At 32.4% G+C, this 26,191-nt stretch overlaps 1 protein-coding gene across 11 annotated transcripts in view; it reads left to right on the forward strand.

Moving 5' to 3' along the window:
* Vps13b (vacuolar protein sorting 13 homolog B) overlaps nucleotides 1-26,191 on the forward strand; it is a 756,023-nt gene that overhangs the window by 425,850 nt on the left and 303,982 nt on the right. For 7 of the 11 annotated variants that reach the window (XM_046464889.2, XM_046464888.2, XM_058585633.1 and 4 more), the window contains 4 exons: nucleotides 18,691-18,862; nucleotides 19,408-19,522; nucleotides 21,799-21,940; nucleotides 24,313-24,721. In XM_046464889.2, coding sequence (XP_046320845.1) covers nucleotides 18,691-18,862; nucleotides 19,408-19,522; nucleotides 21,799-21,940; nucleotides 24,313-24,721 — 838 coding nt within the window. The other 4 variants (XR_006856245.2, XM_046464891.2, XM_058585636.1 and 1 more) reach the window with 4 other exon arrangements.

Consider the following 26,191-nt stretch of genomic DNA (forward strand, 5'->3'; position numbering starts at 1 on the left):
TATTTCTGCAACTTCTCATTTTCTTTCTCTGTGTCTTTAACACCCACCAGCCACTACCTTTTTGCTGTTCCATTATCTCTCTGAGTTTTTCTCTTCAAGTTGTTTGCTTTAATCTCCTTTAATCTTTTTCTTTTTCTGAATTTACTCATTCTCCCTCCAAGTGTTTGTAATCATCACAATGGGCAAATGTGTGACATATGCAGTCGAGGGAAGAGATAAAGAATGTCCGCACGCTTTGGCCCTTTTCAATGTTTTATTCACTCAAATCACTCAATACAATTTAACTCTATGGTTCTTAATCAAGAAATTGACAATCCTTAATGCTGGGCACTGTAATAGACATCATTAATTCAAAGCAAACAATTTTAAGTTAACTCTAAGCACTGCAAACACTTTTAATCATGATGGGCTCATGACAGACATTCCCTCCGCATACTAAGCCTAAGTTTTAAGTCTTAGGGCTTAAGTCCAGCAGATGCACACTTACTCAGACCACAGCCATCAGGTCAGGAACTGATAGAGACTTCTCCTGGTATAGAATTGATGGCTGGCTGAAGAGATTTCACCTTTTCACCAGGCTCAAGAGGCTGCTGTAGAGTGTGAGAGTCGTGAGATGATGCAGAGGATCAGGCAGATGATGAGAAGAGTTGGGATGTCGGTCCAGGTCCTCATCAGGCTCTCAGGCATGTGTGCATCAGTACTGGCTGGCTGAATGTCTGTTCACTTGCTCCCTTATTCATACCAAATTTTTGGGCTTCTGCTCGCCCTTTTGGTCCCTATCAACTGTTATCAGGTTTCTTAGTGAAAACTCACATCTTAAAGAGTCAGGACATGTGGTCTGTGGTTTCTGCCCTGATATTACCCTTCTAGCTCTTATTAGGGTTATGATAAATGACATGTGACTTCAAGTGACTTCTCTATGACTCTTATCAGGGTGGTGGAAAGTGACTTGTTCTATCAGGTTATGCCTGATGACATATTGGAGGGCTCTGTGGCTTGCTTTGTGAGACTGCAGGTTTATTTTAAAATGGAATTGCTTAGGCTAGGACTTAAGGCCATCCTTATAGTAACCCACATGGTTTCAGCCAGTGGTTGATACAGTTAGGAGATTAGATGGTGCATTGGTGCTATTTCCCTCTTATACTAACTGGGTCCTCCAAGAGTATAGGTTCTACTAGGGAAATCCTCCTCTGTGGCTTCAGTTATTACTGGGCTTAGGTAATTCTCTTTCTTCCTCTTTCCTATCTAGGCCTGAAGATGGTTTGGGTTTCTATTTTTCTTTCTAGTTTCTGGATGCTTCAACATCACTCCCTTAATTTGTCAGCAGTTACTTTATTAAACCCTCTTTATATGACCAATACCTGTTGAATTCTGTGAACTCTTTGGTCCTTAATAAATATACTTACATGTATTTTATATTTTCATATTGTCCTGATATATCTCTTCATTCTTTTATTTCTTGACTTTTTTTTTTTTATTTTTTTGGTAACATACCAGGGAATGAATCCGAGGGTGTTTAACCACTGAGCAACACATCCTCATCTCTCCTTATTTTTTTTATTTTGAGACAGGTTCTCTCCAAGTTACTTAGGAACTTACTAAGTTGCTGAGGCTGGCTTTGAATTTGCAATCATCCTGCCTCAGCCTCCTGAGCTGTTGGGATTATAGGCATTTATTTTATGACCTTTAAAAATGTTTATTTTATATTCCTTTAAGATTTTTTGCTTCATTTCAGCTATTGGAGAGTCTGAGCCTTTGTTAGAAATCTGCTGACTCTTCCATATGGTTTATTTTCTCATAGGGATTATCATTTTTTTTTATTATGAGCTAATCTCCAACAGTATAATTTTTCTATGGGACTTCTGTGAACCTTATACCATGGAATTATCCCTACAGTACAATTTTACTTTTGCTTTTGCAAAGGCCCTCCAGATTTACGAAACCAAGGCCAGTTTTTAGGTTCTGTTATCAATAAAGCCTTGCCTTATTGATAAAGGATGTCCCACACTACAAGTAATACACTCTATGGTTTTAGTAATTTAAGAATGGCATCATACCTCTTCTTTCATCTTGCTCTGTGCATATGGAAGTCATCCATGACATTGCTTTAGCCTGATGAAGCCTATTGTCTCATACCTCTTTTGCCAAAAAGACAGCTCTTTTGGCTATGGGCTGTATGTAAAGGACTTTCCCATTGTTGTTCTAGGACATATATGCAGCCCCTGAATGAGCCTCAGAATGCCAGGCTCAACCATATCTAAGCTTGCCACATCTACTTTCTACTATAGACTCAACTCCCTCTTGTCACCCTAGTGACATTTCTGACACCTTAGGATTTATCTCTAAATTTTATTTCAAGTTTGGCTATTGTATTCATTGGAAAAAGGATGAGACTCTCAAATTGGGAAATTTTGAATAGTTAAATAAAAGGTGTTAACTCGGAGGAGAAACCCCAAAATATGGTATAATACTAACTAGTTAATATTGAAATGTTATTGCCACTGATAGGCTTAAATGGCAACAGGAAGCAATTATGAGAACGGGAAATAAATACCCTTACTTCATTCTCTTCTCTCCTTCCTATTTCCTTTCATATTCCCCTTTGACTGGAACCAGTTAAAAACCAGAGGAAAAGGCAGTGCATCTCTGTTGTTCATATAGATTAGCCTTTTAAATCATAGAGGATGGTGGCACATGCAGAGCAGATTTAGAGGGCCAAAGAAAATATACATGACAATTCCATGTATTTAAACAAAATAGCATGGTGTTTTATTCAGAATTTTTACATTTTTATAGTATAAACAAGAAGTGTTCATTTCAGCTTAGTTTCAATGTTAAATTTTTTTGACATTCAATGTCAAGTCTTTGAATCGCTTTGCCTTATACCAAGTTATGTTAGATCTCAAAACAATTAATTAATTTTTTTGATGATTTTTTTTGGGGGGCGGGTAGGACTAGAGATTTTAACCTCAGGGAACTTTACCACTAAAATACATCCCAACCCTTTTTTAATTTTTTAATGTGTTGCTGAGGATCCCACCCAGCGCCTAGCACTTGCTAGAGGAACGCTCTACTGCCTTCTAAGCTGCTGGAATTATAGGCATGTGCCACTGTGTCTGGACTTTTTTTTTTTTTGTACTAGAGATTGAACTCATAGGAGGAGTACCACTGAGCTACATCCTTTTTTATTTTTTGATTTTTTAAAAATTTTAATACATCATCTTGCTAAGTTTCCTAGGTCCTCGCTAAATTGCTGAGGCTGGCCTTATACTTGGGATACTACTACTTCAGCTTCCCAAATTGCTGGGTGTATACCACCATGTCAGGCTGGTGATTTTTTTTTATAACTGTGAAATACATATGACTGAAAATATCCCATTATAATCATTTTTAAATGTACAGTTCAGTGGCATTAAGTACATTCACAGTGTTGTATAACCATAACCACTCTGCATCTCCAGAACTTTTCCATCATTCCTACCAGAAGCTCTCTACTCATCAAAGAACAGTTTCTCAGCCCCTTATTTTCTTATCTCTGGTAACCTCTGTTCTGCTTTGTGTTTCTATAAATTTGCCATTTCGAGTTACTTCATATAAGAGGAACCATACAGTGGTTCCTTTTCATCCAGTGTAATGTTTTTAAGATTTCACCATGTTGTAGTATGTATCAGAACTTCATCCATTAAGAAATTATACCCCATTTGATTCAAATGTATGATATGTCAAGATCATTGTACTGTCATGTGTAACTAATATAAAAAAATGCAAAAAAAATAATTTCATTTATTATATATATTAGTTTTATATATATTATATATAAATGTAGTGTGGAATGTATTATAATATACATTATAAATATATGTTATATATCATTATATATATTGTATATATTCTAATTAGTTACACATGACAGTAGAAGGCACTTTGACATATCATACATAAATGGTTCTTCTGGTTGCACATGATGTACAGTCACATTGGTCATGTAATCCTATATGCACGTAGGGTAATTCATTCTACTGTCCTTCCTACCTTCAGACCCCCTCCCCTCCCTTCACTTCCCTCTGCCTAATCCAAAGTAACTCTCTTCTTCCCTAGCCACCCCCGTTATTGTGAATTTGCATCTGCATGTCAGAGAAAACATTTGACTTTTGGTTTGTGAGGATTGGCTTATTTCGCTTAGCATGATATTCTCCAGCTTCATCCATTTACCAGCAAATGCCATCATTTCATTCTTCTTTAAGGCTTTGTAATATTCTACTGTGTATATATACCACATTTCTTTATCCATTCATCTCTTGAAGGATATCTAGGCTGGTTCCAGAGTTTGGCTTTTGTGAGTTGAGCTGCTATAAACATTGATATGGTGTCACTGTAGTTTGCTGATTTTATGTCATTTAGGTATAAACTGAGGAGTGGGATAGCTGGGTTAAATGGTGGTTCCATTTTAAGTTTCCTGAGGAATCTCCATACCACTTTCTATAATGGTTGCACCAATTTTCAGTTCTACCAGCAATGTATGAGTATACCTTTTTCCTCACATTCTCACCAGTATTTATTGTTGCTTATATTCTTTATAATTGCCATTCTGTATAATTGAAAAGTAGGCCCAAATCTTCACCATGTTGGTTTAGAATCTGACTTCCTTAACAAGACCCCTAAAACATAAGAAGTAAAATCAAGAATCGATAAATGGGATGGATTCAAACTAACAGGCTTCTTCTCCACAAAAGAAATAATCAATGACATGAAGAGAGAGCCTACAGAATGGGAAAAAATCTTTACCATATGTGCCTCACATAGAGCATTAATCTCCAGGATATATAATGAACTCAAAAACAAATAACCTAATCAATAAATGGGCTAAGGAACTGAATAGACATTTCACCGAAGAAGAAATACAGTTGATCAACAAATGTATGAAAAAAATGTTCAACATCTCTACCAATTTAAAGAAATGCAAATCAAAACTACTCTAAGAATTTCATTCATTTTTATGACTGATTAACACTCATATGTATATAGCATGTTTAGTTTAACCCTTTGTCTCTTGATGAATATGTGGTTGTTTCCACATTTGGATTTGAACACTATGGTACATGGGTTGATTAGTTTTAGTGAAATCATTTTGACTTCTACATTTTATTTGACTTGTGTCTAGCAAACTGTTTCAAAACTAATATTCTTTAGTTTGTTTTTTTTAACCTAATGATAATTGAGATGTGGAAAAAATAGTAGGGGGGAAATGAAAAAAAAAGTGTTCTTCTAAGTCAGAAAATCAGTATTGAATAAAGTATATTTTAGGTGTCTTTAGGTGCTTTATTTACACCAATTTTTCTGACTTTGAAGGGCACTTTTCTGTCATCTTCATATGATTTGCTTATTACTAACATGGATGGTCTAAAATTATAGTAGCACTTATTATATGTGCTGAACACAACAAATGCGTTCAAGCATATTTCAAAATTTTGGCATAAAATGTGGATACCAAAAGGGAAAATTAGAGTAGTGTGTTTAGTTTCCATAGTAACTTTTCAAACAAACAAAAAAAATAGTTCATTAGTAATTTAATTTCTCTAAGGGGTATTTCTTTTCTCCTGGCAAGAACTAAATGCTATCTGCTACTTTCCTATTTGATGTTATAGACTCTCACTTATCTTAGCCCTAAGAATTGGCTTTCTCTGAGTTTGGTATAGTAGTTTTACAGAGTTTGACATGTGAGCAAAGATCTTTCTCTTAATCTGTCAGTTTATAACTGTATTGTCAGAAGAGATTGTCTGAGAAATCTTTTAGATCAACATTTTCACTTTATGTACTAGAACATGGAAACAGTGAATTGAAGGTATCCAAGGTATAGAGTGGACCAATTTAGATTAGCACAATTCTAAATTTATGGAATCCATGGTAGAGACTGTGGAATTTGACAACTTGAGATTTTATCTCTGCAACTCAATATCACATTATTTAACCTTAGCTACATTGTCTATAAAATAGGGGTAATATTGATACTTCTTTCAACATGTTAGTTCAACCATTATCTGAGTTTATATTTCTCTAGTACCTTGTGAAAAAGATATATTTCTTTGTTGATTTTTGTTTTTTAATTTAATGAGGATTTTGCTTTCCTTTGTTATGGGCTAGCTCATTTTGTACTAGATTTATTCTTCAGTATTTGATATTTATATTCAATGGATACTTGATTTGTCTCCTTTGTTTATGTGAGTAATTATCTTGATGAACTGAGCTTGCATATCTGAAACAAACACAATCTTGGTTGTTATATATTTTCCTTTTGGGATATTGCTGAAATGTTTGCTAATTGTTTAGGATTTGGGTACCTGTAGTCATGAATGACACTGGCCTTTGACTTTTCTGTCATATAATAGCTTTGTCATATATTGGTATAAAGATCATACTGTCTTCAAAAAATAAGTTGGGAAGTTTCCCCTTCTTGTTCTACTCTCTTACAACAGTATACTTTTCATGTAAAAACTCTCATAATCACTATATATCCTCATGATAATCAATAAAATTGCTTTGATTGAAGAGGTTTATTATAACACATAACTCATATGTGTTATAATAAATAAAGAGTCTTAGTTTAAGTCTTGTTTAGAAATTTTAACTTATAAGATGATGAGAATACATAGAGAATGAAATAGTTCAGACTACATGGACAATGGACACTTTATGAAGGGAACGCAGGAAAGTGTCTTGATCCTGTTCCCAGTCCCAATTCGGCTATATTCCTAGAAACTGAATTTTATATTATTCATTGAAAAATAATGCTCAATGAAAAAATTTGAATTCCATTCCAGGGGCCTTATGTCAAATAAAACTAGTGAGCGTATTTATTATAGATGCTAACCATATATAATATATTGTTTTTACAAGTATGATTTTTATTTTCCAATTTGCATTTTTTGTCTTAATTTTTTTTTATTGTGGGAAAACAAACATGTATTAGTCTGTTACTGTAAATAATACCTGAAACCGCCAACTTGTAAAGAGAAAAGATTTATTTTGGCTCAGTTTTAGAGGTTTCAGTGTTTGATTGGTTGGCCTATTTTTCTTCGGCTGTAGGTTCAGAGTGAAACTGCTCACCACATGGCTAGAAATAAGAAAGCAGAAGAGAAAGAGGCTAGGATCCCAATATTAAGTCACCCCAAATAACTGGAAGACCTCCCATGAGTCCCACCTCTTCAAGTTCCCAGTACTTCACCTCCCAGTAGCACCAAGCTGGGGACTAAGCCTTTATTTAACACATAGGCTTTGGGCGGGGCTGGGGGGTGGGGGGGATATTCCAGATCCAAACTGTAACAATACACAACATAACATTTACCATTTCAACATTTTTAATAAAATTCTGTGGCATTAAATACTTTTACATTATTGTACATCCATCCACTTTCATAATATTTTCATTGCTCCCCACTGAAACTCTGTATCTATTAATCAGCAAGTTGAAATCTAAATATTAAATTTTCTGATACATGAACAGATGTTTTTCCATTTATTTCTATCATCTTTAATTTATTTTATCAACATTTTGTAATTTTCAGTGTACAAACATTTCCCTCTTTTGTTTAGATTTATTTCTAAGTATTTTATTCTTCCAAATGGGATTATGACTAGAATTGCTTTTTTTAAAATTCACTAATAGTGCATGGAAACAATAGAATATTGTGTTTTGTTTTGGTTTCCTGGAACTTTGCTGAGTTTATTAGTTCTGAAAATTTTGTTAGTTTTGTTGAGCCCTTAGATAAGTTTTCTACATATAAGATAATGTAGTCTTTCACAAGATGTAATTTTACTTTTTCTTTCCAATTTGGATACCTTTTTCTTCTTTTTGTTGCCTAATTGTCCTGATAAGAACTTCTAGTGTAGGTTGGATATATTTTACAATTCATTTAAAACTATTAGGCAATAATTGTAAAGATGAACATAATTTTCTCTCTTGATAATTATCATTATTGGGAAGGGAAACTTCAGCTTTATTTTGGCCTAATCAAATTTTATGCAAATAGCAAAAGACATATTAACAAATGAGCCCATTTTATTTTCATATTAGTTTTATTTTATGCTATCTTTCATCTGAAATAAGCTTTAAGGTAAACATTATAGATTTGAAGTAAAATTACTAAGGTTGGAACATTTCCTTTGGCTCAGAAGAAAGGTGTCAAATCATGATTATATTATCTCAATCCTATACTAGATTTGGTTTAGAAACTTTCTACCACTGTTTATCACCCATTCTCTTTATTGTCAAAGGATAACCTCCATTATTTTAAACTCTGTACAGGGTAGGTTCTAAGCATATTGTTCTGTAGAATATATATGTTAAATGATTTTATAATATCAACTAATATAATGATTAACATAAATTTAGTTTATCATGGCACATGATATAGAGAAATATTTGTTCAGTAAGCCACTACAAATATTTTATATGAATATAACTATATACAAGTTTATATTTTTAATTTGTTTTTTATCATTTTAAACCTAATTATAGTTTTTATCAGATCTGGTATCTTAATTTCCTCAGAGTCTAATTTCACTGTTTATTGTTTTCTTAACTCTTGGTTATAGAAGATTTTTTCCATATGTCTTATAAAATTTTGTGTTGGGTGCTCTTCATCATAATTCTCATCAGAACTTTATTAGGTTCTTACATAGTGGTTGAATGCCTGTTCCTCACAAAGTCAAATGTATTTACTTCTGTGCTATCAGTAGCTTTACACCCCTTTACTGTTTATTTCATTGCTAGAAGGTTCGTGAAACATCAGGCAGTATGAAATCAAGCCCATCAGCCTATATGTACCCCAGAGTTGAGTTTAAAAATTCTCAGGGGTAACATTTGCTCCCTACTTATATTAAGATAGATTCTGCCTTTTTCTTGGGTTTATTCTGTTTTTCTTTTTTTTTTAATTTCTTAAATTTGACACTTATTAATGTTACACCTTTTTAAAAAACAAAGTAAGTAAAAGACATAATCTTTTATCCTTAGAAGAATTTATAATATTTCTAGTGAGGTATGAATATGTGTATACATATAATAAAAAAGGTGAACTGGGAAATTTAGCCCATAACTGAGCTGCTTTCTAGAGACAATTCTGAATTCTAAAGTGGTAGAAAAAAAAATCTTGTTAATCAGATAGGTATTTATGCCATTTTAACAGTTGTCATGGATCCAAAGACCAAATTTTACCAGTATGCCACTGTACCTCAGCTATGTGAAGTTATCAAAAAGTTTGTTTGGGGAGGGTAGATGATATATAGCTTGGAGGTCAAGTGATTGCCTATCATGCGTGAGGACCTGGGTTCAGTTCCCAGTACCCCAAGAAAAATTTACGTTGAGATAGGTATTTGGGAAAGTGAAACACTATATAGATTACATTCATTAAAAATTTTTATATGTATATCATCTTTACTGACAGAACAGCTCAACAATAGAAATATCATTAAAACACTAACATTTTCATGATTCTTTTTTATGACAATTAAACAAATAAAACACACAAATACAACATATTTGTGTATTTCCCTTACACAAAAACTCACAATCTATAGGTTCTTTTGAAATTGTTATTACTACATAAAATGGTATTTTGAACCTCTGTGTTTTCAATAGTGTTAGTGAAGACAATTTAGAAAGGACATTAATTATGGATGGTTTTACTCTGTTGATGAAATTAAATCCCAATGTAGTGGTGATTTTAGTCAAACCATTTTTAAAATTTTAGCTTTTATACCTATACTTTATATAAACTGTGTGATGATGTCTTCTTTATTTCTAACAACGGTATAAGAAATAATTTTTAAACTTTAAAAAAATCTAAAGTTCTAAGTAAATGCTAAAAATACTGATTCTACCTAAAATAGAAATTGATATGTATTAACCTACCACTGTTTAAAAGCTTAATTTCTTGGCAAAATTCAGTTGACATTGTTTATTGACCAAAGAATTAAAATTAATTTATTAGCAGCCTATGTTTAAAAAGAAAATCTAGCATGAGATGGTTATTTTTTAAAATATCTGTAATTGCTTAAAATACATTGACTTGCAGTTAATTATAAACTGAAACTGAGAGATTGCTTAACATCAACTGCTAAAGCAAAACTGTTTTCAGATTTTCAATTATTTAATCAACAGAATATTTTACCTCAAATTACTATTTAAATAATCCTTTAAATAGTATATTTAATTTGACCTTTTTACTCAATTATTATTGTAAGACTGTCTCATAATTATTTTTAAATATTTTCCTGGATATTGACTTTTTAAAATATATTTCTTTAAATGGGTTTATCTCTAATATTTATGGAGGAATTTCATTTAAAATATGAAAATCATGACATTTAGATTATTCTCTTTACCACTTGCATAACTGTGGAATAAACAAAGATATATCAAAGTTGGTCAAAGCAATGAAGGATATTCTGTAGCCTTCACATACCATTCAGCAAAATGTTTTGTATATAATACTTTTTCTCTTTCAAAATATTCCTATCAGAAAATGCGTCTATCTTTCATCTCTATTGGCTACTTGCTTTTTGTAAAATTTAGACAGTTTTATTGTATAAATATAACATTGTAATCTGATGTTACCCTATATTTATTTTGCTTATTTATGCCAATTATGTATTTGGGGTGCATTTCAGAATTGTAGTTTTGATTTTTTAAAGTTTCTAATTAAAATTTGCATTCAAAAAAGTGCATAGGTGGTGGGAATGTAGTTCAGTGGCAGACCAGTTGCCTAGAATGTTTGAGGCCATGGGTTCAATCCCCAGAACTACAAAAATTTAGAAATAAAGAAAATAAATTTTAAATAAATAAAACTCATAAATTTTTAAATATTTTACTACTGAAAGTATTTTTTTCTTATTTGAGTCAGAATTATTATTTTAAAATTCTCCTGAATATGGAGATCTTACTAAAAATGATTCTAGTTTTGAAAACTACATTCTAAAAACTGTTTTAAGTAGAAGTGCTTATTTACATGATCCCTAGATAATTTATAATTTAAACTGAGTAATTTTTTTCATGCTGACATGCTGATAATGAGCACTGTACTATCCTGCATTTTAGTTTGGGTGGAGGTATAGTAGGAAATATGAGTGAAAGACTAACGTACTGAGCTTAAAAGCAGTTAATCATTTTTTCCAACCCTTGCATTGAAATAGTGAGAGAAAGGTAGTGGAGACCTCAGAAGGCCACTTGTTTCTGTTGACTTAAGTACAAACAGTGGTGGAAATGTTTAGCCCTTTGGGAGATTTTGTGATTGAACAAGAATGCTGGAGTAATTTTGATAAGAGAAAGTAGCAATGTGGCCAAAATGTATGATCATTCCTGAGCTCTGAAGCAGGCCAAGGATGAATGGCTGAAGTGTTTGTTCTTCCAGATAAATCAAGATAAATCCACCTAGGAAAACAAATTCAGTATTTTGGTCAATTTGCAACAAAATGATTAAAAAAAAATTGAACTGTTTATTTTAGAACTTGGCCCAAGGAGGTGTGTGAAAAAAGTTCAGCATCTCCATTTCTGGCTCCATCTTCACTATAGATTTGGTAACAGAGCAGAAAATTAATGCAAAAACATGTTTAACAACGCCATACCAAACATTATAAATCCAAAATGGAAATTGAAACTGAATGAGGAAGTACAGAAAAGATTTTTCTCAAGAGTATTTACTAAATTTGAAGCCACAGTTTTCTTAGCATTCTTACCAAGTGTACACAGTAATGTTGAAAATTAAGGTTTTGTTGATTTGAGATGATTTTTTTTCTTTGCAGTTTTCTATTCTGGAAAATATTTTACTCAGTTTAAATTATAAATTATCTAGGGATCATATAAATAAGCACTTCTACTTAAAACAGTTTTTAGAATGTTCTTCTCAATGTTGGGAGGATTTAATTTATGCATGCTTCAGCTCTAAGAACCTATCCATAAAGAAAGGCATACTGATCACATTATGTTGTCTTTTATTTAATTTGACTTTGTTAAACAACAACAACAAAAGCATTATTTTCCAGAATTTGTGCTTTTAATTAGCTGTTGCTACATACACAGCCACCCAAAAATCTGATTTTTTTTTTTAATAGCTTCTCAAGTTCTAGAAATTTCAATTGTAGCAAATTAGGACTAATTTTAAAGAAGTGTTTATATGAAGCCCTCACAAACTGCAGGTTGTTCTCTTTGTTTGGTAGAATTGGGTCAAGGAGTGACAAAGCTGTCTTCAAGTCAGGTTTAACCATAATTTTGTGTCACAGTCAGTCCCAAGGCTCTAATGCTTTGTTGTGCTTGGTGCCAAAGGATTTGTACAGTAAACACTTAATGTCATTCTGTGAAAGTCTTCCCCATTTGGTCTTGACTCCATCTGAGGATTTGGAAAAATTGAATTTTCTTCTGATTGAAAGATGTTGTAAAGCACTGAGGTCAGAGTAAAATCTTGATACAGGAATAAAACATACCCTTTTCTGGATGGTGTCTTTGTGGTAAAGAGCACAGTTTTGTTTGATTTTGTATGGGATTTTATTTTACTTTAAGATGTCAGGCTGATGATTTAAGAGATAAGTGACTTCTGGTCTGAAAAACTATTGATAAAAATAGTATAATTACTATATTGATTTCTCTGAAAAAATTTTAATGTATTTTTTTAGTTGTAGTTGGACACAATGCCTTTTTTTATTTATTTATGGTGCTGAGGATCAAACCCAGGGCCCTGCACTTGTTAGGCGAGCGCTCTAACTCTGAGCTACAACCCCAGCCCCAATTTCTCTAAAATTTTAGGGTTTTTTTTTGTTACGCTATCTTAGCATAGGAAATGGATGTTTTGTTTGAGACATTCAGAGCGACAGTGAACTATTAGAGATTAAGAATGTAAATACCAAACAGAACTGCATCTGAAGTTAGATGACAAAATGAGAAGTAGGCATATCAAGTTACATAAGAATGTGAGTATCCATTTTCTTTAGAATTGGTTCTGCTTGGTGCTGATAATTATAGCTGCCAGTTATAAAATGTTTGTTATATGTAAATATGTCATTCACATTCAAGTTTGCATTTAATCTTTTTTTTTTAAATTTTAATTTGTTATATATGACAACAGAATACATTACAATTCATATTACACATATAGAGCACAATTTTTCATATCTCTGGTTGTACACAAAGTAGAGTCACATTCTTCGTGTCTTCATACATGTACTTAAGGTGATGATGACCATTCCACCATCTTTCCTACCCCCTATAGGAGTTGAGGGGGCTCCCTTCCACTCCTTTGCCCTTTGCCCTATCTAGAGTTCATTTAATCCTTCCATCCTCCCACCCCCGCAGCATATTATGAATCACCATCCTTAAATCAGAGAAATCATTCAGCATTTGGTTTTTTGGGATTGGCTAATTACACTTTGCATTATATTCTCCAGCTCCATCCATTTACCTACAAATGCCATGATTTTATTCTCTTCTAATTCGAAGTAATATTCCATTGTGTATGTATACCACATTTTTTTATTCATTCATCTATGGAAGGGCATCTAGAGTTGGTTCCATAATTTAGGTATTGTGAATTGTGCTGCTATAAACATTGACCAAGGACTGGGATAGCTGGGTCAAATGGTGGTTCCATTCCAAGTTTTCCAAGAACTCTCCGTACTGCTTTCCAGATTGGCTGCACCAATTTGCAGTCCCATCAGCAATGTATGAATGTGTGTTTTCCCCCTCATCCTTGCCAACACTTATTGTTGTTTGTATTCTTGATAGCTGCCATTCTGACTAGAGTGAGATGAAATCTTAAGAGTAGTTTTGATTTGCATTTCTCTAATTACTAGAGATGTTGAACATTTTTTCATGTATTTGTTGATTGATTGTATATCATCTTCTGACAAGTGTCTGTTCAGTTCCTTGGCCCATTTATTGATTGGTTATTTGTATTTTTTGTGTTAAGATTTTTGAATTCTTTATGTATTCTAGAAATTAGTGCTCCATCTGACTTGTGTGTGGTAAGAATTTGTTTTCAATTAGTAGGTTCTCTATTCACCTCACTGATTCTTTCTTTTGATTCTTTTTTTTTTTTTAATTTTTTATTGTTGGCTGTTCAAAACATTACATAGTTCTTGATATATCATATTTCACAATTTGATTCAAGTGGGTTATGAGCTCCCATTTTTACCCCATATACAGATTGCAGAATCACATCAGTTACACATCCATTGATTTACATATTGCCATACTAGTGTCTGTTGTATTCTTTTGATTCTTGATATTAAAACTTGCACTATAGGATTCTTATTATGGAAGTTGGGGCTAATCCAACATGATGGAGATCTGGGCCTACTTTTTGTTCTAATAGATGTAGTATCACTAGCTTAATTCCTAGGTGCTTGATCCTCTTTGAGTTTTGTGCATGGTGAGAGATAGGAGTTTAATTTCATTTTGTTGCATATGGATTTCCAATTTTCCCAGCACCATTTGTTGCAGAGGCTATCTTTTCTCCAAAGTATGTTTTTGGCACCTTTGTCAAATATATGGTAACTGTAATTATATGGGTTAGTCTCTTTGTCCTCTATTCTATACTATTGGTCCGCCAGTCTATTTTGGTGCCAGTACCATGCTGTTTTTGTTACTATTGCTCTGTAGATAGTTTAATGTCTGCTATAGTAATGTCACCTGCTTCACTCTTCCTGCTAAGGATTGCTTTAGCTATTCTGGGTCTCTTATTTTTCCAGATGAATCTCATGACTGCTTTTTCTATTTCTATAAAGAATGTCATTGGGATTATGATTGGGATTGCATTGAATCTGTATAGTGCTTTTTGGTAATATGGCCATTTTGATAATATTAATTCTGCTTATCCAAGAACAAGGGAGGTCTTTCCATCCTCTAAGGTCTTTAGTTTTTTTTCTCTAGTGTTCTGTAGTTTTCATTGTAGAGGTCTTTCACCTCTTTTGTTGATTCCCAAGTATTTAATTAATGTATTTATTTATGATGCTATTAAAAATGAGGGTAGTTTTCCTTGTTTCCAGTTCTTATCAGTCTATTGATCTGATGGATTACATTTATTGATTTCCATATGTTGAGCCAACCTTACATTCCTGGAATGAACACCTCTTGATCATGGTGTACTATCTTTTTGATATGTTTTTGTATTCGATTTACCAGAATTTTATTAATAATTTTTGCATCTATATTCATTAAAGATATTGGTCTGAAGTTTTCTCTTTTTTTGCTGTGTCTTTGCCTGGTTTTGGAATTCAGGTGATGTTGGCCTCATAGAATGTGTTTGGAAGTCCTCCCTCTTTTTCTATTTCTTGAAATAAATTGGAAAGTATTGGTATTAGTTATTCTTTAAAGGTCTTGTAGTACTCAGCTGTGTATCCATCCAGCCCTGGGTTTTTCTTGGTTGGTAGGCTTCTGATGGCTTCTTCTATTTTGTTGCTTGAAATTGATCTGTTTAAATTGTGTATATCATCCTGATTCAGTTTGGGCAAATCATATGACTCTAGAAATTTGTCAATGCCTTTGATATTTTCTATTTTATTGGAGTACAAGTTTTCAAAATAATTTCTGATTATCTTCTGTATTTCTGTAATGTCTATTGTGATATTTCCTTTTTTATCATGTATGTAAGTAATCTGAGTTTTGTCTCTCCTCTTTATTAGCATGGCTAAGGGTCTGTCGATTTTATTTATTTTTTCAAAGAACCAACTTTTTTTTTTTGAGATGTAATGTTAAGTCATTTATTTGTTGAGTTTTTCTTCTTTTAAGGAATGAACTCCGTGCAGTGAACTTTTCTCTTAGAATTGCTTTCATAGCATCCCAGAGATTTTGATATGTTGTATCTGTGTTCTCATTCACCTCTAAAAATTTTTTAATCTCCTCCTTGATGTCTTCTGTAACCCCTTGTTCATTCAGCAGCATATTATTTTGTGTCCAGCTGTTGGAGTAGACTTTATTTCTTATTTTATCATTGATTTCTAATTTCATTCCATTATGATCTGAGAGAATGCAGGGTATTATCTCTTTTTTATATTTGCCGAAGGTTTCTTTGTGGCATAATATATGGTCTGTTTTAGAGATGGATCCATGTGCTGCTGAGAAGAAAGTGTATTCACTCATTGAAGGATCAAATATTCTCTCTATGTCAGTTTAGTCTAAGTTATTGATTGTATTATTGAGTTCTACAGTTTCTTTGTTCAGCTTTTGTTTGGAAGATCTATCTAGTGGTGAAAGAGGTGTGTTAAAGTCACCCAAAATTATTGTGTTTTGGTCCGTTTGACTCTTGAATTTGGAAGAGTTTGTTTGATGAATGTAGATGCTTCATTGTTTGGGGAATATATATTTATAATTGTTAAGTCTGTTGTTGTATGGTTCCCTTGAGCAGTATGTAGTGTCCTTCTTTATCCCTTTTGATTAACTTTAGCTTGAGTCTACTTTATTTGATATGCGGATGGAAACCCCTGCTTGCTTCTGCAGCCCATGTGAGTGAAATGATTTTTCCCAAGCTTTATCTTCAGTCTGGGGATGTCTTTTCCTATGAGTCTCTTGGAGGGAGCATATTGTTGGGTCTTTTTTTTTTTAATCCAATCTGCTAATCTATGTCTTTTGTGTTTTTTAAATATTTTATTATTTATAGTTGGACACAATATCTTTATTTTATTTATTCTTTTAACGTTGTGCTGAGGATCAAACCCAGTGCCTCACATGTGCTAGGCAAACACTCTGCAGCTGAGCCAAAACCCAGCCCCTAGTATGTGTCTTTTGATTGGTGAGTTTAGGCCAATAACATTCAGGGTTATTATTGAGACATGATTTGTATTCCCATCCATTTTTGTTTATTTCTGTAGCTCACTTTGATGTTGGGCTTCTAGACGCTGCTGGTGTCTCCAAATGTGTGCCACTTTAAAGTTGGTGGCGGCAATAGCCGAGGTAACTCTTGATAATAGTGGAAGTTCCCCAAGCTGGATGGAATGTCTTATACAGATGGGCCTGAAAGGTGGGCCTTACACTGTCTTTTGAAAGTCTGCTCTCAGATTCAGCTTCTTCCAGGCCCTGTCTATGGTCAAAAGGTAGGGGCTACTGCGTGAGGAAGGTTATGATGATGTCTGCAGTGTCCCAAGATGGAAGTGGGTTAAGCTTGGGTCCCAAGGAGTGGAAAACCCAGACCTACCCTGGGCCTGGGTCCCACATATGCCTCAGTGGGCAGAGCTGGGCTGTTCCTGAGCTCCTGCAGTGGTCTGCTGGTCAGAAGAGGGCGTCTGGTGCCGGAGCCTGAGCTCTGGTGGGTGTCTGCCCATGGCAGGATGGACCCTGCATTTAATCTTAACTGTAAGAGATTTTGTGTCATTGTAAAAAACATTTTACAAAGGAGGTGATGGACTCTGAGAAATTAAATTATTGGCCTAAAATTACACAGCTTGTTTTTGAAGTTCTTAACCTAGTAAATTATATTGCCTGCCAAACTAAATTTAATGAAGTGTACATATAACTAAAATTTAAATACATGCACATGTATGTATTTTAAACAGGCAATAAGCAGGTTATATGTGATCACTTCTCAGAGTGTATGGGTTTGGGCTCCCAAGTTTTATTTGAAGTTTCAAGTGAATAGCAAAGTTTGGGATTTCAAAACTCGAAATACTGTGTAGCTAATCCTAAAAGAACAAAACATATCAGTTAGTGATCACTGCCTCTAGCACCATCTTTTTCTTCATTTGAAACTGAAGTTATTCAACTCCAGTTTAACTTTAAATTAAAAAGGATTTTCCACCCCACCTTGTGAGCTTCTAAGAGCTGCTGAAAAGACCAAAAAGAAATCAATAAGCCTTCAGTGGCAAGTTTGTAAGTACCCAACTTAGAACCTGATACATATTCAATATTGAGAATATATGTATTGAATTGAAAAAGCTCATGCTTTATTCTTCTACAGTTTAATCATTTAAAACATTTTAAAAATCTGTTGTCCAATCTACTAATTTTAGTGTCTCCTCATACTAAAATATGTAATATATGATGAATGTTTTGTTGTTTCTTAAACTGTGCTAATGACTTTGTTATGATGGTTCTAGATTCATTCATAAATACTCTGCATAAGAGGTCAATAGATTTTCACTGTAAAGGGTGAAATAGTAAGCATTCTAGGCTTTATGGACCATGTTATCTTTGTAGCAACTTCTGAGCTCTGCTGAAAAGCAACCATGTAAATAAAAGAGTAGATGTATCTGTGATCTAATAAAACTTCATTCTCCCAAACAGCTGGATTTGGCCAGTGTCTCTTTAGATGTCCAGTTTGTATATACCAATGTGAAATGTAAAGTAGAAAATGTTAATATTGAACATGAGGTACTGATATTTATGTTTGCTTCTTTTACAGAGGTTTGTATGGTCAGTGAACTAGTAGATCTCAGTACTTCCATAGACCTTTACTCTCTAAGAAAATAATTGTTGATATGATCCTAACTACTTCTGGATCTTATGTATCTTTAGAGAAAACTGGAATACCATGCCTATATATTGTAACTATAAAAACAAGTACTCTATATGCTTAACATTATTAGCCTTAATATTTATATGATTACCATTAGCATGATGTAGAAGAGTTACAAATAATAATTTAAAATTATAAATTTTGTTTGTAGTTATTTTTGTTACAGATTTTTTTGTTTGTTTGTTTTTCTTTACCCCAGGGAGATTCTATTCAGGCAGGTGATGATTCACCATTCTCAGATTCTGTTACCTTGGAACAAACTACTAGTAACATTGGTGGATCGAGTGGACGGGTTAGTCTCTGGATGCAGTGGGTACTCCCCAAAATTACAATAAAGCTCTTTGCCCCAGATCCTGAAAACAAAGGCACAGGTATAGGATTGTTTTTCTTCTCTCTATTAAAAGCATCAATTATGAAGAACTTTTTTTTAAAAGTAGAATTAAATTTTATTATTATCATTTATAATTAAGTAAATATTAGGTATAATTCAAGTGATTTCTATTATTAATTTTACAGTTATGTCAATATTTAAGGTTTATGTGCATATATTCTCTTTGACTGTGTAATGCCTACATTTTGCTTGTTAGTATTAAAATTTATCCTAACTGCCAGAAGGCCGTTTCACCATTGGTCATATTGATGCATTATATCATTGTTAATATATATTATAAATATCATTAACTGGTCTCAGATTTAGCACTTCAAACATTAATTGGAATTTCTCCTGTCTTGAGATAGATGCCTTATCTTAATTGTAAGGCCTGTGTTAATATTAATTTTGCATATAATTAGTGAAACTTGGGTAGTCTCAGTGTCTCCGAAGTTGTCCAGTTTGCATATACCAATGTGAAATGTAAAGTAGAAAATGTTAATATTGAACATGAGGTACTGATATTTATGTTTGCTTCTTTTACAGAGGTTTGTATGGTCAGTGAACTAGAAGATCTCAGTGCTTCCATAGACGTGCAGGATGTATATACCAAAGTGAAATGTAAAATAGAGAGTTTCAATATTGATCACTATAGAAGCAGGTAAATGATAATTAATATAGGAAAACTGTATTTTCTTTGAACAAAGTCACTTTAAGAATTTTTCTTAGTTTGACTTGTTATTTTTTAAAATTACTATACATGTTCCCAGTGAGGGTTCTTAACAGATAAGCTGATTTTACTTAGTACTCATTCATTTATGTGCTATAATAATACCTTGTTTTGTAAGCTAACCTATCTATTCGTAAATATTCTCATAGCCATATTATATGAAATAACCTGATTATACTAATAATCTCACACAGTTTTATTAAGTGTGTTATATATTTGCTGAGATGCCTGGAATACTTTGATGACTCTGGGTTTTGCTGTATTCTTTTATTCATTCTCTATATAATCTGCACTGGAATGGAGCAATTGCTCATATCTGCTAGCACTTTGAAGACTTCTTAAATTACAAACCATTTATATACATGTGGTAGATATTTCTAAAATCATACTGTTCCTTCCCTAATAAATTTTCATGAAAAGTTAGATTATATGCAAATATGATTTGTTTGGAATACTAAATAATGATGGCAAAAAAGTAAATTTCTACTTAGTTGCCACAAAGCTGTAAAACAGTTTTGTCATTAGATTTTCCCAAATAAAAATGCAAATCCTTTTTGTATTTTTGGCTTTACAACTCAACTCTAAATTTTTATTTTTTTATTGAAATAGAACTCATATAACATAAAACTCACAAATGCTTTTCTAAAATATTTTAAATAACATTGTATTTTCTGTTTAATAGTATTTTCTTTTAGAAAAGTGGATTAAAGTCCATTTATTTCAGAATTCAGAATATGGATTCATTCAACAATTTTTTTATGTTTGCCTGCAGGAACATGTTTTTCTGTACGTGTATTAATCCACTGCATATCCTAATAGCAGTCTTTTGTTTTGTTTAAAGTTTCTAATTCTTTATTGAAAGCATTTGAATTCTTACCTGTTATTATATATATCATTTTGCTTATGTCAGTAATTATCAAATCTGTCACAACTGAAAAATCGTAAAATATTTCACTGGTTATATATTAGAACCTGTTATAATATTATCCTATTAAATAATGTGAAAATTATTTTTATCATATTAACAATAAATTATTAATTAGCTTTTGATGTTTAATTATTTTCTCTTCAGTGATATATATCTATATTAAAATGATCTTTGCAAATTATATTTCAATGTAATTTTTGAGCAATATAATTTCTTGATGAACAATTATTATAGTTTATCTTTGATTTATAGTTATAGTTAAGTGTATATAAATTTTATATATTTAGGTAATTTATTCTTTAAATACAAATGTTTATTGAGTGTGTGTTATGTGCCAAGCTCTATGCTAAGGACTGAGGATATACTATTTGATAAAAATAGACATAGATTTCTCCCTTGTGGACCATATGTACTCTTGTGGATGAGATTCAAATTCATAATCAACCAAACAAATGAATAATTTACTGTTAAAGAATAAATACAGAATTATCAGGATGTGATGCTAATTTGTAAATGGTTTTATTGATTGCATTGTTATATTCATAGAGTCAACTTAGTGTAGTGTTGTTTACTTTTGAAGTTTTGAAATAGTTATATGTGCTCAATTTTTTAACTCAGAAAAATTGAAGAGAACAGATAAGGTGAACTTATGTTTTCCAGGCAAGGGGAAGGTTGGCAGTCAGGACATTTTGAAGGAATATTTCTACAATGCAAAGAAAAATCTGTGGTGAGACTCATTTAGTAATTATAATTTTTGAAAACATTTTAAATTGTTTATTTTTGTTTCATGCAATAGGACTAATGGTTACAAGAATTAAAGCTCGGAGTATATTCTTTTTGACATGTTCCTCCAAAATTACCTCATAAATTTAAAACTATTTATTCTTTTAATCTGCTCATGTTTTGTAACCATCTTCTTTTATAGCAATTTAGTAAATTTATCAAAAACGCAAAGGTAGGATTCCTATTATTATTTAACTTTAATGAACTATTACATTGACTTTTAGAAGCTCTTCCCTTCCTAAGTGAGTTCATACTGGATTGTCTTTTACCGTAAACTTAAAGAAGTAATTGTGGACTAAAAGCAATTATTTTTTGTTTACTTCCATTAACAATACTTTTGCAGAAGATGGTCCAGACAGAGTCCCTACCTAACTGTGGCTCAAACCTAAACCTATGCAAACTTGAGCAGAATTAAAATCTTTACAGATTTTTTTTGCTTATGGCTTTTATTGCTTTTTGTCTTTCAACCTTCTTTGCTCCTGTCCATCACTTCAAGCCTTGGGGAAGAGTGTTGGTCTTTGGGGCAATGTGGAGGTGTCTTCCTTTCCTGTACTGACAAGCTGAACAGACGCACCTTGTTGGTTCGACCCGTCAGCAAGCAGGACCCTTTCAGTAATTGCTCTGGCTTCTTTCCTTCTGTAAGAAACCATTTTAAAATTTTGATACAGAACTGCCCTTAACCAGGAACCCAGAGAAGGAATTGAACTATCCATAAAGTCAACTCTTGATTTTCATTTTTCTCTGTATCATTCACTTTGTTAAATGAACGATAAAGTGTTTTCAAATTATAGATTGGATTTCCACTGTAATCTTTCTGAATCAATTATAAATGCTTTTGTCATTCTGGGTTTGTGAAGACAAACTATTTTTACTATCAACCATAAGAAAATCAAAGTCAGATGTTAAATATAATGCTTTCAAATTGTGCACTTATCGAATGATCAAGAGTTGACCAATACTGCTTTGTCATTCCTTTTGTGACTTTGCTGAGATTACTTTTTTTTTTATGCCATTGTTTTCTTCTCACTGCTACTTCAAATTACCTAATTTGATGCCCTCTTGAATCTGGACAAATTTGTGTTGTCATAGACTGAGTAGAAGATGAACCATGGAGTGCATACCAGTAACTTTAGAAGTTTAAAACCTTCATTGTCTACCAGTACAACACATGTGCATATGTTCTCAAACTAATTCTTTTAAGTGATATTCTTAAAATGAATAAAATGCATGAAATTTTTAAATATTAGGAGCATATTTTCAAACAGTGTATTCTTTTAAGAATTTATTTAATCACTACAGACATTACTAGGTAATTTCTCAGCACATGTGAACTATTTATTTCCTTTTTTTTCCTAGCTTATTTAAGATTTAAGTCATATATTTTTAACATTATAAAAATATATAAATAATTTAATTTATATACTTAATGTTTAACAGTTTATTTCCATAATAGCACATATTTTCTGATTGATTTTGAATTTTCTAGCAATCCCTATAGTACTAGAAAAAGATGCCTCTGAAATCTGGCTTTCACGTCAGTGGAAGTTCTGTTTAGATTTATTTTTCTCTTTGAATGTTCATTAGTGTCAATGAGAAAGAATTTTACTAATTTTAAATGTATTCAGAAAAAAAATTGAAGATTCCTTTTAAAATTGATCATGTTCTCTGAATTTCTAATGATTAAGCCCCCTTTATTAGACTTTCTTTAATTGTCAATGTTTTCTAACTTTTTATCTTAAATAGTATTAAATATTAGTATTGTATGAAAGGTAATACTTCTATTTGTCCAATATCAGCTATATATTTTTTTCTATTATATTAAGGAGTTAGATATGCATTATTTTAACAAACAAAAAACCTTTTCCGCATCAATCTTAAACTTATTAAGACTGCTTATATTCAATAGGTTTAAAATATTTTTCCAAATCAAAATATTCATGCATTGAAATACCTTTTTATTCAAGATTAAAACATTACTATGGGTAAAGATTTATTGTGAGTTAAATTATTTAGATTCGTAATGACTGCTAATTTTTTAGATTAGTAATTTCTCCCTAAAATGCAGTTTAGACACCTAGAATAGATGCTGTTGCTATGGCCACTGAGGCTACACTACAGCCCTCATCATCTGTTGTTGCTGCTGGCCAGCAACATGGTGACTGATCAAACTACTAGTATTCTTTCTTACTTTACTGTGCTCCTTTTTCATTTTGAGTGTAGAGAACAAAAGAATGGGAAATCATGGAGTAGAAACAGAAAGTTGGAAACAATGGAAAATGTTCTGAGGGACAGGTTATTTCAGGGGGAAAAAAGGATTATATTTCACAATCCCTGAAGGATTAATTTTCAAGTTTGTTTTAATGACCAAATAATTAACTGGAGTACAAAAAGAGAATACATACAAAGATCAATGTTTTCTCACTTACTTGTAAAGTTTAGATTAAAAGCAAAATTAAGAGTAATAACATAACTGCATTCTTTTTTCCTCTCATTATTTGGTTTATAGGTATCAACATGAGAGGAATAGAGTAGAAAAAAGGGAGGTTTAGTAATGATGGGATGACATGGACACAGAAATATCTTGGCTTTGTTGCTTCTCACTTTTTTCTATTTTTCAGAACATATTCTCTTTCTCCCCTCCCCATTTTAGTTCCTCTCTTAATATCACTCCTGGGACTCTAACAAATAAAAAAACTTTCTCAGGTGTTTGGAAGTTCTGTGAAATTTACTAATTCTCAAGATTTATGTTGCATAATTTGCAAAATAGGAGTCTGTGAACGATTCATTGGTTCAGGAAACAAACAAAAGAGGATTCCTGATTTCAGGCCAGTCATTCTGTTAGTCATAGAAGCTTTTACCCCATCTGTATAATTGATCAGTTACATGTTTATGAAGAGCTGTAGGGTCTTACAAAAAAGGTCAAAATACTAAGGTCATTTTCTTCTATCAAACACTTTCCTTTTTTTTTTTTTAATGAAATGTATATTGTGGTTTCCTTTTTCTGAAACAGACAACTACAAAACTTCTAGATGGTTCACATCAGCAGCATGGATTTCTCTCTCTGACATACACAAAAGCTGTAACAAAAAATGTTCGCCACAAGTTAACATCAAGAAATGAACGAAGAAGTTTTCATAAGTTATCTGAAGGTTTAATGGATGGTTCCCCTCATTTTCTTCATGAAATTCTTCTTTCAGCCCAAGCCTTTGATGTTGTCCTTTGTTTCCCTTTACTTAATGCCATCACAAGTATATTTCAAGCAAAACTACCAAGGTCCCAAAAAGAGAAAAGAAAATCTCCTGGTCAGCCCATGAGGACCCATACGCTGACTTCACGCAGTTTGCCTTTGATTTATATCAATACAAGTGTAATCAGAATTTTTGTTCCAAAAATGGAAGAAATGAAGTCAACTATTGAAGGTATTGTGTTCTGATTTTTTTTTTGAATTTACATAATTTTATTCTAGAGACATTAGTTTTCTGTGTTTTGTTTCAACATGGGCAGCTGGTTATACTTTACAGTTTGGTGTATTTTAGAAAGAGTAAATGTATTATAGTCATTCTATAGCTGTATCTTTTGAAGTTATATCAGAATACTGATTAAGTATCTGCCTCCATTAGTTAACTAGAGTAAGAAATATGAGATTTTTTTTTTTTCCTCCAGGGCTGCTGTATACTTTCTGTCATTTGTTATGTGAAATTCAAATGTTGAGTTCTATACATCTAAGTTAACTAAAATTTTGCTTAAAAACAAAATAATGTTTCTAATAATGATGAAATGTATAAAAATTCTTATTTAAATATCTATTTGATTACTGATAATGGGAAAAATATTAGTCAATGTGTAAGGTCCCTCTGGCTTTGTGAAGCTTCTCAGTGTCATGAAATTACTGCCTTAAACTAAAATGAATTGATAATCCCACTGTCTCCATCCACAAGAGTATTTTTAAAAATTTAGTTTCCTTTATGCTATTGTTTAAAAAATGGAGAACTTGAAGGATTTTGAGAATCATTTTAGCACAATGCTTAATGGTATGAAAATTGAAGTTATACAGAATTGAGTTCAAATCTCAACTTTACCAGTTATGATTTTGACGGTCTTGAGCAAAACTGTTATCCTCATTAGTAAAATAGTGACAGTAGTACCTAACTTGATAGTAAGTTGTATTAATAAGCTTACTTTTAAATGATGAAAAAATGAGCTGGTGATTATAGCACTAATCCCATACTGTGTTCTCAATAAATCAGAGTGTTTTCATCAGAAGGTTGTCTTCCTTTTTAAAAAATACAAATGTAGAAGAATTTCACAACCACATTTACCTCATTGGCCACACTTAAGGTTCAGATAACAATCTGTTTTTACCTTGGTGGCAGTATGCTGTCTTTGTTCTTTCTTGAACCTTTAACAAAAAGACATAATTTATATATAATAGAAATTTACTTTTCACAGTTCTGGATGCTTGGAAGTTTGGAAGTCCGGAAGTCCCAGATCAAAACGCCATCTGATTCAGTGTCTGGTGAGGGCTACTCTATTTCTCGAGAAGGTCCCTTATTGCTGGGTCCTCACGTGGCAGAAATTTAGAAGGCAAAATGGGATAAATATACCAAAGCCCTTTTTTATGAGGATGGAGCCCTCAAGACCTAATTTGTTCCAAAGTTCTCACTACTACTACCCCTCTCCTGATCTTTCTCCTCCTCCTCCTCCTCCTCCTTCTTCCTCTTCCTCTTCCTCCTCCAAAATAAGTTTATGATATTGGATCTTATAGAAAAAAGAATAATTAAAAGTAACTGAAATACAAAAATAAGAATAAACACACATACACAAACATCTCAAAATCAAAGGAAATATACCTATTTCAAAGAGTGTTTAAACTCAAAGAATAGTTTATA

Source organism: Marmota monax, unplaced genomic scaffold (genome assembly GCF_021218885.2).
Source record: "Marmota monax isolate L192 unplaced genomic scaffold, Marmota_monax_Labrador192_F-V1.1 WCK01_AAM20220418_F8-fsc00003, whole genome shotgun sequence".
Lineage (NCBI taxonomy): Eukaryota > Metazoa > Chordata > Mammalia > Rodentia > Sciuridae > Marmota > Marmota monax.